At 37.8% G+C, this 14,151-nt stretch overlaps 1 protein-coding gene across 4 annotated transcripts in view; it reads left to right on the top strand.

Moving 5' to 3' along the window:
* Mpdz (multiple PDZ domain crumbs cell polarity complex component) overlaps positions 1-14,151 on the top strand; it is a 178,128-nt gene that overhangs the window by 142,976 nt on the left and 21,001 nt on the right. For all 4 annotated transcript variants that reach the window (XM_023715824.1, XM_023715825.1, XM_023715823.1 and 1 more), the window contains 3 exons: positions 11,804-11,896; positions 11,986-12,060; positions 13,228-13,408. In XM_023715824.1, the coding sequence (XP_023571592.1) occupies positions 11,804-11,896; positions 11,986-12,060; positions 13,228-13,408 (349 nt within the window). The remainder of the gene's footprint in view (positions 1-11,803; positions 11,897-11,985; positions 12,061-13,227; positions 13,409-14,151) is intronic.

Genomic DNA, 14,151 nt, shown 5'->3' with positions numbered 1-14,151 from the left:
GCCTGGCCCTGAAAGGCAGACATTTTTTATTGAATTCAGGACCAGGATTCTGTCCGCCCCCCAGCCAATGTCTAGCTGAGGAACTGCAATTTGTATAGACAGTGCAACTGGCAACATTTAATAGGAGACAAGAACGATAGATAATGTGTCTGAAGTGAAGCATATATTTTGAGGAGGACTAATGGGATGTGTCTTTTACTCTAGTAAACTTCCAAATTTAAGCTTTCACAGTATTTGGTATTTTTATGATTTTATTTTTATGTGTTTTTCTTTCTCCAAAATGTGGGCAGTAATAGTATTTACCTTGTTAACTTATATTGAGAATTAATTCATCTATTATGGAAATTACATCTGTATCTGTAAGTATTGTCTATTGTTATTATCATTGTTATTATTACTAAGGAATAACCTGGCAAAAAGATGGCTCACTACTTCTTGATATTAGTTTTCTCTAATACTTTTCCTGCCTTAGTCTACCTGATCAAGGTGTCCCATACAGACTTGCAATGCCCTGCTCAGAACCATTCAAGGACTTTCATTGTCAAATATACAAATTGCAGTTCCTCAGCTAGACATTGGCTGGGGGGGGCCGACAGAATCCTGGTCTACCTACTGGGAACTATTGTCGTCTTACATGAGCTCACATACGAAAATCTCTTCATCACATCAGTCCTTACTTTCTTCTTGCATAAATGCAGCTGCCTTTACCAGCATGTAATTATTGGGACTGGATGAGATTTAGCACAAAATTCCTTTATAATATAGAAGTTGATCTCCACAGTTTGCCTCCTGCTGCTTTATGCATGCATACCTATTCTGTAGGTCCCTTTATGCATGGATACCTATTCTGTAGGTCCCTTTCTAAATTAATTTGTGTCTGTTGAGAAATCCAGGATCTTGAAGAACCTCCATGCACTGCCTACAGAAATTTCCAGTTGTATGTAGATTTCAGGTAATTTAAAATCTGAGGTAATGCCAAAATGAGTAAGAGGAACATGTAAGAATCTTTTAATAATCAGCTAAAGAGAGGATTATTCGTGATTTTAAGTGTGACGTTTGGAGTCACATAAACACACATAACCATTTAACTTCTTGGGGCCTTACTTTCCTTATCTCTAAGATGGGGGAAATAATAAGTTCATATTAGAGATTCCATTAAGATGAAATGAAAGAATTTATATAAAGTCCTTATCTCGGTATAAGTTGTCATAATATTTTCATTTTATGTTTTCAAAATTATGAGGTTCTGAGTGGCCCATATGATGTATTTGAAAACTTTGGGCCAAGGATAAAACTGGTGGCAAGTGATACATCATGCTGTGCTGCCTGGGTACATTTTGCCCATTGTGGGACAGCACTGGAATAACACACAGGTCAACATGCACAGCAGGGTTAGCCCATTTCCTCAAACTGATGCCTCATCTGAAATTCTCTGTCATTCGTACTGTCACCTTTTACAATTACCTTATTTGAACACATGCTTTAATAAGTAATGCCATATTTGTTCATTGCATCATTTATTTCTTAGCAACCTTGTGAGATAGCTTAACAAATCCAAATGGTAGAGCTAAAACTTAAACTTGGGCTTTCTCTAAATCCTGTTTTCTATTATTTTCAATTTGCAGTGGGGCCCCATCTACTTTATTTTTCAAGTCCCTAGATGTTCTTATAAAAATCCTTTACTTAAGTCAGGCTGATGATGAAGAACCCATGGTGAATTTTGTGAGAATTTATCCTTTCTTGCCTTTGCTTATACTGGATCACTTAAATTGTCCTTTCCCCAAGCTTGTCTAAAGCCCACACATATGCAAGACCCAACTTAAATGTCTCTTCTGTTTAGGTATTTCTTAGATATCTTGGCCGATGGAATATACTACTACTATCTTCGGGTACCTGTGCTTAACCATGGGTAGGCTAAGTACACTCTCTGTGTGGCCTTCCTGTGTGTACCTTTCCTGTATGCCTTGTGTGCACATGTCCAGAGAACAGAAACGGAGATACTTGCTCACTTATCCTGCATGCATGCAGAGCTGGGTACATACCCGAGAAAGCAAGAGAAGGAAGGACGGAGGGACGCTAGTAGGGGAAACGGCATTGAGACCAGCAGCTGGAGGAGGGAGCAGTGTTTACATTACCTCAAAATGGGAACTCGACAGACATGCCATTTCTTGTTTTAGAAATGCTCTTGACATACCTATTATCCTTTTTCTTTCTAACCTTTTACTTTTTGAAAATGGGAAAGTACACATATAAGGAGAAAGTTCTAGTGCATAAAATCTAAACCTTCAGTGACTGACTGAAATGCTGTCTCAACTTACTGAGAACATTTTCAATTGAAGATCACAGTTTACTGCAGAAAAGTGCCACAAAGCAGACACAACTATCTGTGCCTTTTAGCGATCTGTTTAATATTCATGCAATTTTATATGGTGGAAGACTTTAAATGCAGTGCAGAGTTTTTCTTCTGAGTTTTATAAAATATTCTATCTTCAAAAATATCCCTGGAAAATAATAGTAGTTTGTTTAGCTTAATCCCACTTCTAATTCTCATGTACTCTTTACTGTTTAATTATTCTATTCTTCCTCGCTCTGTAAGCAGCCTGCATGTGGTTATATTTTAATTAGTTTTAAAGAATAGGTTGTTTCTCAGATCTTTTCTTACTAACAACTGTATAAAGAAGGTAAAGTGTTGCACAATTAGGTAAGAAATTTACCGCTATAACTATATATCCATTCTTTTATGCTTTCCTGATTTTCTGACACCAGTATATTTTAGATACACGTGCTCGTTTTGTAGTACACTGAGTAGAGTTAGGCATGCAGCCATGTAGCTTATTGTGCCTTGCCATTGACTGCTGCTGTTGCACATTACGAACACTGATGACCCAACACTAAATTCATCAGGCTTGATCAAAGAAGAGAATCTATGTTCTCAAGTAATTAGCCCATAGTCCTCAGGAGTAGTTGATCCTGGATCAGTAGTGTCGCAAAGAGCCTGTTCTTTCCCTCTCTGCACTGCCATGCTCAATGTCAGAAGAACCTCAAGGCTGGTCTGCCTATGGTTCTAGAATGGCCTGCAACTGCAATCAAGGATGTGTTCTGTCTCTTTTAATACTGTTAGGGACCAGTGTTCTAAGCACTCTGAGCAAAAGTCCCAGATTCATCCTAATTAAATGAATCTAGATTACTTGCTTACTCTTCATCAAGGGATTATGGCCAGGGGAATAGAATTGTAATGTGGACATGAATTGCTCGAAACTATACTTTGTGCAGTGTTATATAACAAATGACAATAAGGCTTAGCAAATGGAAAGCAGCAGGCCCTGAGTACGGCACTTCATCTCCGAGCTTGGAGTATGGAAAGAGGTCAGCTGGGTCGTGTGGCTCAGTCTCCTACACAGGTGCTCACACAGACAGGCATGGCAGCGACCTGAAGGGTTTTTTTTTAATACTTTTATTGAGAAACAAATAGCAATGAAACAATTTCAAAACTGATTGGTAGGAAAATATGTAATTTATACATTGCCTATTGTTGTCTTAGTGGTTAATCATTGTACAAGATGCAGACATGATATCCTGTCCAAAAAAACTATTAGTACAATTCTTTCTATTCATTGAATTAAGAGAATGCAGCTATATATCTACCCTAACTATTTTGAATATACAGATACAAAATGGTCATTCATTTGTAACCCATTTCTGTTTAGTTTTGTCAGAGAAGGATATTCCATTGTCATTTAAATATTGTATGTGTGTGAATTCAGCAAAATATTCCAATGTAGTCTAGTAGTCTATAACAGTAGTCAGTTTTCCATAGGACTGGCAATGTCAGAAGCTGTTGACTAGAGCCTTTTACAGCTCAGCATATTAATATGGCTTTACTTTTTATACAGCATTTTTATACTTTTCTGCTGGATGGTTAAGACCAAGATAAAGCAAGAAATGCAACTTTTGTATCTGATAAGGTTAGACGAATCCCCTCAGGATGTATCCTGAAACCCTGTACCGTAGTTCATAGATCCTTTATCAGTGTCAGCCATGTGGATGAGTCACGGCCATTGCTTGACCAATTTGCTTTCTGTGAAAGCCAGAGAGAATATTTTCTTTCCATGTGACTCTCCTTGGGCACACTCTACATCATTGGTCACTTTCCTCTGTGGCCCCATAATCTCCTTGATCAGAAAATTTGGGACACAACTGAGTTACATGATCTTACAATACAGGTTCTCCTATGTCCTAAGGCTTCACTGACCTTGAAAGGCTGTCCTTGCAGCCCTTCTTTTCCTCTAATTTTTGGTCTGCAAACTTAGATTGTTAACCCTCTGGAAGAGAAGCTTATTATTATTACCCTACAACATAGGCAGTTGAGCTATCTTACCTCACTATCTTTCTGAATATCAAACATCTTTGTCAGAACATGAAACAGGTATTTTCCATAAAGTATTGATATGTTAAACTTTGAGTCCCTACAGAATATGAAAAATAAAATTAAAATTAAAAAAATAAAAAATTTTAAAAATAGGAATAAAAATTTACATGTTTTTACACAGAAATTTAGACAGGTAGCAATATACAACATTATAGCAGGACAGTCCTGTGACTTTTTTTTTTCTTTTCTCTTGTTTTCATTTATTACCCATTTAAAAAACAAACAAACAAACATTTACTTGAGAAACAGTATGGCAATAATTGGTATGTCATGATAAGCAGTACATATTCAGAAGACCAGAATGACAGGCATTCCAAGCATGACCCTACTATTACACATTGCTATCTTCAGTGCAGTTGCTTAGTTCACAGGTATCAGCATATATAGTTAGTCAGGGTGAGAATCCTTACAATTAACTGCTACTTTCAAAAACCTGCTGAAGATACTCTGGATCATTGCCTGACCCATCTTGTACATATAAATGTATGGGATTGCCCTTGTCATATTTCCTAGATTTTCTCCTTACCCTCTCTTCGTTGTCTCATCCTCAAGATCTCGCTTTCCTTTTAATTCTTTTATATCATTCTATTTTTATTTTTTCTTCTGAGTTCTTATATGAGGGAGACTATATGATATTTACACATGTGGTATCTGGTTTATTTCACTTATGAGTATATGTTCAAGTGGCATCCACTTCAATATAAAGGCTTCAAGATTATTATTCTTTATAGCTGAGTAATAGTTGATTGCATAAAAATACCACATCTTTCTCATCCATTCCTCAGGTGACAGGCATCTTGGTTGTTTCCAAGATTTGGCTATCACAAATTATGCTGCTATAAACATAGGCACACATATATCCCTAGGAGTTGACTTTTTCAGTTCCTCTGGGAAAATTCCCAGTCGGGGGATAGCTGGTTTGAATGGGATTTCCAGTCCTGGTTTTTTAAGGTGTCTCCACACTGATTTCCATAATGATTGCACCAGTCTACGTTCCCATCAGCAGTGGAGAAAGGTTCCTTTTCTCCTGCAGCCTCTCCAACATTTGTTATTGGTTGATTTCTTTATGATAGCCATTCTTTCTGGGTGAAATGGTATCTCAGTGTTGTTTTAATTTGCATTTCACAGATAGCTAGTGATGTGGAGCATTTTTTCATATATTTATTCACTTCTTTAATTTTGTCCTCTGAGAAGTGTGTGTTCATCTCTGATACCCATATTTGTTTTGGGCCTTTAAATTCTGGGGCCCCAATTTTTCTTTAATTCTTTATAAATTCTAGAGAGCATACCTTTGTCTGAGTGCTTATTATTAGTCAAGATTTTTTTTTCCAAATTTGGGGTTTTCTTTTCACTTTGTTGATAATTTCTTTTGATATGCAAAAATTTCTCAATAAGAGGAGGTTCCAGTTGTTAATTCTTTCAATTATTACCCGTGTGATTTGATTTTTGTTCATGAACTCTTTGTCTACCCCATTTGTTCAAGAGTTCTTCCTACTTTCTCTTCTAGGAAAGAAGTGTTTCTATTTTAATGTTTAGATCCTTAATCCATTTTGACTTTAGCTTAGTGCGTGGTGGTAGACCTGTGTCAAGTTTTAGTTTTCGGCATGTAGAGACTCAGTTTTTCCAGCACCATTTATTAAAGAGGCTATCTTTCTTCCAGTAAGTGTGTTTGGCCCCTTTGTTCAAGATGAGGTGGCTGAGTGTGTTCCTAGAGGCCTCTGTATCTTCTAGTCTATTCCATTAATCCCCAAGTCTATTTTGTTTCTAGTATCATGTTGATTTTATTGCAGTAGCTTTGAAGTATAATTTCAAGTCAGGAATTGTAATGCCTCCTGCCTTGTTTTTGTTGCCCAGGATTGCCTTTGCTATTCTAAGTCATTTCTGGTTCCAAATAAATTTTAGGAACTATTTCTCTAGCTCTGTGAGGTGTGCTGGTGGTAGTTCGATAGGGATTGCATTAAATCTGTACAGCAATTTTGGGAGTATGGCTATCTTCACAATGTTGGTTCTTCCTATACAGGAACAGGGAATATCTTTTCATTTTCTGAAATCCTCTATAATCTCTTTTTTCAGAGTAGTAATTTTCCTTGAAAATATCTTTGACTTCTTTAGTTAGATTAATTCCAAGATATTTAATTTTGCGTGATGCTATTGTAAAAGGTATTTTTTCTCTAATTTCCCCCTCAGTGTATTTGTTATCTGTGTAGAGGAATGCTATTGACTTTTGGGTATTGACTTTGTATCCTGCTATGCTACTGAATTTGTTTATCAATTCTAGTAGCTTCTTGGTGGAGTTTTTTTGGGTCTTCCAAGTAAAGTATCATGTCATCTACAAATAATGATAATTTAACTTCTTTGCCTATTCTTATTCCTTTTATTTTTTTCTCTTGTCAAATAGCTGTAGCTAATGATTCCAGAACTATACTGAATAGGAGTGGTGATAGAGGACATCCTTGTCTTGTACCAGATCTGAGAGTAAACGACTTCAGTTTTTCCCCACTTAGAATTATGTTAGCCTTTGTGTTCTCATAGATGGCTTTTATCAGATTGAAGTAGAGGCCATCTATTCCAATTTTCTGTAAGACCATGAATAAGTTTTGGACTTTATCAGAAGCCTTTTCTGCATCAATTGAAATTATCATGTGGTTTTTAGATTTGGCTGTATTGATATAGTGTATTACATTTATAGATTTCCTTTATTGAGCCATCCTTGAATCCCTGGAATGAATCCTACCTGGTCATGATATATAATCCTCTTAATGATTTGCTGTATTTTATTTGCTGGGATTTTATTGAGGATTTTTGCATCTATGTTCATGAGGGAGATTGGCCTATAGTTCTCTTTTTTAGTTTTCTTTACTCTTTGTGATGAGTTTAGCTAGAGGCTTATTGACTTTATTTAATCTTTCAAAGATTAAATAAAGCTTTTTGATTCATTAATTCTTTGAACTGTTTTCTTTGACTCCACTGAATTAATTTCTGCTCTAATCTTTATGATTTCTTCCCATCTTTGGGCTCTGGGTTTGGTTTGCTCTTTCTTTTCTAGATGTTGGAGGTGCATCGTTAGGGTGTTTATTAGTTCCCATTCTGTTTTCTTAATGTATGAGTTCACAGCTATAAATTTCCCTTTGAGTACTGCTTTTATGGCATCCCATGAATTCTCGTAAGTTGTATTTCATCTTTCATTGAATTGTAGATATTGTTGAATTTCTTGTTTAATTTCATCTGCAAGCCATTGGTTGCTGAGTAGAGTGTTGTTTTATTTCCATGTATTTAGTGAGTTTTTCTGGTTTCTTTTGCCGTTTATTTCCATTTTCATTGCACTGTGGTCAGATAATATGCATGGGATTATTTCTATTTTCTTGCATATACTTAAGCATGACCTATGGACCACCAGTATGTGGTCTATTTTAGAAAATGACCCATGTGCAGCTGAGAAAAATGTGTATTTAGCTGTAGTTTGGTGGAACACTCTGTATATGTCTACGAAGTCCATTTGTTCCAAGCTCTGTTTTAGTTCTCCTACTTTGCTAATTTTTTGTCTGCTTGACCTATCTTTTTGGGATAAGTGGGTGTTAAGGTCTCCTGTTAAGATTGTGGTATTGAATATTAGATTTTTCATGTCCATTAAGATTTGTCTTATATAGTTGGATGCTCTCGTGTTTGGTGTGTACATATTTATGACTGTTTCATCTTCCTCTTGAATATTTCCCCTAACCAGTATATAGTAGCCATCTTTATTTCGTTTGATCATTCTTGGTTTGAAGTTGAGACTGTCTGAGAACAGGATTGCTATTGTTGCTTTTTTCTGAGGTGCTGGGGCATGTAGTATTGTTTTCCATCTTTTGACTTTCAGCCTATGAATTTCTTTATAAGTTAAGTGTGTTTCTTGTATACAGCAGATTGTTGGATTTTGTTTCCTAATCCACTGTGCTGCTCTGTTTCTTTTAATTGGTGAATTGAGTCCATTTACATTGATTGTTATAATTGAGATGTATTGACTTACAATTGGCATGTTATTTACGTGCTGTTGTTACTCCTTTTTCTCCTGTGTTTAATTGTTTGCCATATTTAGTGGGTTCCTTCTTTTCTCATTCATGGCATTCTGATCATTTTGGTCCCTCTCTAGAACATCTTTTAGTAGTCTGTGTAGGGTTGGCTTTGTCATCATGAAATTCTTTAGCTGTTCTTTGTCATGGAAGTATTGCATTTCTCCATCAAACTTGAAAGAGAGTTTTTCAGGGTATAGTAGTCTGGGCTGGAATTTGTTTTCATAGAGGACTTGAAGTACTCTGCTCCATGCTCCTCTTGCCTGCATGTTTTGTGAAGAGAAGTCGGCCGTTATTCTCATGGGTTTTCCTTTAATGTGATCTGTTTCTTTTCTCTAGCAGCTTTCAGTCTATTGTTCTTGTGCTGGATTTCTTGGATCTTGACTATTATATGTCTTGATGCATTTTTAATTGGGTTGAAGTTATTTGGCGTTCTGTATGCTTTGCATACCTGAATGTCAGATTGTTTCTTCATATTTGGGAAGTTTTCTCCTATTACTTCCATCTATATTCTTTTTATATCATGTGTATTGACTCCTTCCCTCTCATTGATGCCTATTAGTTTCACATTGTTCATCTTTGCATCATCTTCCAGGTGATTAATTATTTTTTCCTGCATCCTAGTTTTTTTTTAAGAGATCTTTTCTTACCTTTTAACTAGTTGTGATGGTGTCTTCAAGATCTGAAAGTCTGTCTTCACTTTCAATCAGTTTTGCAAACTTGTGATTGAGATTTTAAGTTCCTCTATATCTCTTTGTCTCTGCTTCATGCAATGTATTTCTTTCCTGTTTTGCTCACTCAAGCAATCTGTCGTTTTTCTAATCTCGTTTTTTTATCAGTGCCCTCTTGAGAAGCAGTTATTAATTCTTTTACTACAGAGATTATTTCTGATCTGATTTCCTTTATATGTTTCTGCATTTGATTCTTTACTTCAGACACTATTAATTCAGAGATTTCCTTTTTTATTTCAGCAGTTATTTCTAATCTGAGTTCCTGTATACCTTTCTGCAGTTGCTTCTTTTATTCAGATGCTATTGATTGAGACATTTACGCTGTGTGATTCCCAATTCCTTCTGTGCTAGTGTCCTCTGCACTTGTTCTGGGTGGGATTGGGATCTGAGATTGCATTTTACTCTTTCTCTTTGTCATTTTGTATAGCACTATCCTCTGACTTTTGGTGTAGAGTTATGGTGCAGTTATAACCTTAGCACCTACTGAAATTCTGTTGCAGTTCTACAAAGTTTGAATTCATCCAGTTGTGCCTGGCTTGGGTCTGGCTGCTATACTCAGTTCCTTCCTGCTGCAGCCCTTGGAAGTGAACCTGTTGTGCCCCTCTGGCAATATGTTCTGCTCCTAGATTAGCTGGGTGGTTCTGGCCCCTGGTCTCTCTACAGGGAATTCAGCTGCAGAGTTTCACCCCAGGCCTGTACGATAGACCTGGGCTAGGTCTGGAGGGGTCCCAAGAGTGCAGCGGAAGTTCTCACGTGGAAGGCTTGGGCTGGCTCTAGAAGGGTGGAGGGGTCCAGAGAGCGTGGTGGAAGGTCTCACTTATGCGCTGGGCTTGGGCTTGTTCCGGAGAGGTCCAGCAGGTGCAGGGTAGCGTGGAAGCTCTCTCACACACTCATGGGACCTGGGCTTGGGCTGGGTCTGGAGGGGCCCCGAGAGTGCAGCCTACCTGAATGTTTCCCTGGAGCTGTACATCACTCCCAGTGGGATTTTCATGAATTTACTGTTGGGAAGAAGCCATAATTTCTTTACATGGAGTTGCTTGCCTGTCTCCATGACACAGTGGCTGACTTGTCACACAATAAGTGATTGCAGAGAAGAAAAGAGCAAGAAGTAAATTCTGCTGCCTCTTTTTGCATACCTCTGAAATTACCTGCCATCACTTCTGCTTTATGCTGTTAGGATAAATTAGTGAGTCCAGCCCAGCACATGGTTGCTTTTGCCGTCTTGCTACTGTCACCTTCCTAGTACATGGAGGAGGAGGAGGTAAGCTGAGAAAGCATGAAGGGGCGAGATAGAGGGAGAGGGTAGGTGGGTCAGGTGTTGGGGTGGCAGGGCTGCGCATGGGTAGTCTAATGAAGTGCTGGTCATTTTACAGAATGGTAAGGTGATAATGAGTACTAGGGACGAGATCAGCAAATGTCTGCTGTGTCATAAAAGGGCCTTTATGACTATCAGGTATTATTATTGCTTTTTTTTAGATTAAAAAGTTTGATTTTTCTGGGTAAGGCACTTAAAGTATAGAGATGTAAAGTGGCATATTTAATTTTTTTCAGCCAGGTACAAAATAAAATAGAAACCTAAAGAGTCTGCTTTGTCTTACACTCTGCCTAGTTGGCCAAAGGAAGGAGGTAAAGGGCCTTGTCCAGTGACCATCTGAAGTACAGCAGGCATTAATAACCTTGCTCAGAAAAGCCCGTGTCGATCATCTTTGAAATAACATTGCCATGACAGTGGTTGTCCAAGGGTGACCTCTGCTCCTGTGTGAGTTTCAGTGAAATCATGCCAGGATTCCTTTTTCTGTATTTTTCCTTTCCAAATTTTTCCTAGATGAAAACTGTAATGTAAAATGTTACAAGCTGTGGCCAGAATGAAAATTCTAAACTCTGTTTTAATTTTATTAAAATAAACATTAAAGAAAAGTAAGAACAGCTATTACTGAACATATGGTTTTGATAAAAGAAAGTACGGGGGAGAAAAAAACCAAGTAGGTGTAGTGCTCTGGCCTTGGCCAGTTTCCAGGGCATGTGTCTTGGCTCAGAGATGTTTTAATTCTGTAGCAAAATACTTCTCCTTTGAGAATTTTCTCTTTGTGCTCCATCCCAGAAAGGGCAGAGTATACACCAGTAATTGCATCTTTCTTGTGGAAGAGGAAGTATGGCAGAAAAGCATGAAGGAGTCAGACGTGGTTTGTTACTTCTAAATCCCAGACCAGAAGAGAGGAAGCAGGATACTTTAGTTGTCTTTGAATGGTTAATTGAGATAGCCAGTTACACAAGACTATAAATTTTGCAAGCGCTAAATGTTTTAGATGAATTATTGAATACATTTTTGCTATCTGGATATTTTGCCAAAGTTGCTAAAGGTGTCAGACATATGGGAGGATGAAATCACTTAACTGATGGAAAATTTTTTCTTTGGAAAAATGTGGAAGTTTGCTTAAGAAGAGATTTCTAATAGTGAACTTTGAGTTTCAGTTGCTTTTGTAGCTCTTGAAAGAAGAGTATGTTTAATAGCTATAGGTACATGCCTCTTCATTAGATACAACTAATCTTTCCCAAGTCTTCTTAGTACTGTACTCCTGTTTCTCTTTCTGCAGGACCAAGGGGCTTTGGGCATTGCTGTCAGTGAGGAAGACACGCTCAATGGAGTCGTCGTACAGAGTTTAGCAGAGAGTGGGGTGGCAGCCAGGGTGAGGCTCTGCCACTCTCACTGTCCTGAAGTGGTGGGAACGGGCATTGCTTCTGAAAGTCACTGAGAATCAACTGCATTTCCATTTAGGATGGACGCCTCAAAGTTGGAGATCAGATCTTAGCTGTCGATGATGAAGTTGTTATTGGCTGTCCCATTGAAAAGGTACTTTTCCACACAGACTGAGTGGTGCCATCACCCTCCTTGGACGTGGCTGAAGTGGTGTCTGAGGAGAAAGTCACAGGGAAGTAGGGCTGGGCGCCTGCGCTAGAGCTGTGCTTAGGGAAAAGGAGACAGTATTAGGAAGCCATCAATTCCTATTTTTACTTTTAATGAAGGCAAAGCTGAGATACTATTGTTTGGATAGATTTTTCTGTATTCACTGAAAATTTCTGATAAATGTGACTTCCATTTTTCCTTACAGAAAACTTGAAATTTATAGATAGGGGCTACTTCATATTGGGCCAGAGGGTTACTTTTCTTCAGAATGGTTATTTTCATATATGTCTATCTAATAGTTTGCCTTTGAAAAAGATTTCTATTTTATGGGTATTAGTTGGGTATTAGCTATTATATGGGTATTAGTTTTGAAAGGTTCTTTGTATCTGAGTCTTAGCCTCAAAAATGATAGTACTTCGAGTCATACATAACTGTCAAAGGAAAACCCTTTTTTCCCTGAAATGTGCTGTTCCTTTTTTTTCCATATAGTGAGAGAAAACCATCTGACTTCTATACTTATATTTCTCTATTGGCTAGCAGAAAGCTTAAAACCATTTTTTTATTAATCCAGTTTTAATAATTGTGAAGGTTGGATCCTTTAACCTATAAATCTCTTTTCCTTTCTGTTTTCCTTGATTTTTATGTTGCAGAACTTGCCCATCTTGCTTTACATGCATGCATTTCTGCATCTCTGTTGTACTCAGTGTTTGTGTAAGCTGCTTCAAGTTCTTTCTAGAGTCAGAAAGTAGGTAAAATGACTTACATGTCTTCTACCTATGGTGATAGCGATCCAGACAAATGTATAAAAGTAATTAGACATGTAAAATGTTGAAAGCTCTCTACTTACAGAAGAAAGAATCTGTTCAAAGCAGGACTCAGGGTTGAGTCCTATTAAATTAGGCTTTAATCTATATTATACATTTGGCGTAACTACAGAAAAGCTAAAGCCATTTCTTTCTTGATACTCAAATCCTGAGAAGGAAATCACCGGCCTCTGTTTCTTTTTATAATACAGATAGACTTAGATTCAACTGATGTTGGTGACTTACGTCTGAATCAGTCTACTAATTTGTCTTTGAATTTTGTTTCCCTTCTATACCAATCCCTTGGCAGTTTATTAGCCTGCTGAAGACAGCAAAGACAACAGTAAAACTGACCATTCATGCTGAGATTCCAGATTCCCAGACTTCTCCTTCAGCAGCTGGTGCAGCCAGTGGAGAAAAAATGAACAGCTCACAGTTGCCAGTGGTCCCACACTCTGGCTCCCCTGAGTTGGAACCAGAGTCCATCCGAAGTAAGGGCTGAGCTCCTGAGAGTCCTGTACCTGCAGCAGACTCAGCAGGGGGTCCCTGGGTGGGAGCCAGCTGCCTGCCTGGAGATCCTTGCCCCAAAGGGTTTAGTCAAGCAATGTGTTGGAAAATGAACAGCTGAAAGAGAGGGGCTCCTGAATAAGACTCCTGGATTGTTAGGCAGGCAGGAGGTCTGTGTGCTATACATTAATCACCAGTAATGCCCTCAGAACATACCTTCCCCGACCCACCTATGCTTCTCCCAAAACCAGGGAGTCTTCTTTGCTTTCCAGGAGTCTCTTGTCAGGCCACCTGTCTCCGAGATACCAAACTAATGAAATAGAAATGCATTTTGTAGAGCATCAAAGTGAAATTTAACATTCAACGTTTTATTTTCTCTGCACCAATCCTTCATATATCTGACAATTTTATGATATTTTATTTATTTTTATTTTATTTTGTTAATTTTTTTTGGTGATACCAGGGATCTAACTCAGGACCTTACACTTGTCAGGCAAGCACTTATTCCACTGAGCTATCTCCCCAGCCACTATCTGATAATTTTCGAAATACAAAAAAGTTTTTAAAAATGAAACAGGTAATTTTATATCCACTTTTTAAATTTACAATGATGACTTAGTTTTAATGTCTTTAAAACATGGTCAAAGACTCAAGGCATATTAGGAAGCTCCCTGTGCCCAGGTTTGGGCCTGTTTTTCTGCTCCCTAGTAACCAATTTGTATTTATT

This window comes from Octodon degus, unplaced genomic scaffold (assembly GCF_000260255.1).
Source record: "Octodon degus isolate 3935 unplaced genomic scaffold, OctDeg1.0 scaffold00044, whole genome shotgun sequence".
Classification (NCBI taxonomy): Eukaryota; Metazoa; Chordata; class Mammalia; order Rodentia; family Octodontidae; genus Octodon; species Octodon degus.
The sequence above is the reverse complement of the archived record's forward strand: the minus strand, read 5'-3'. Positions and strand labels throughout refer to the sequence as shown.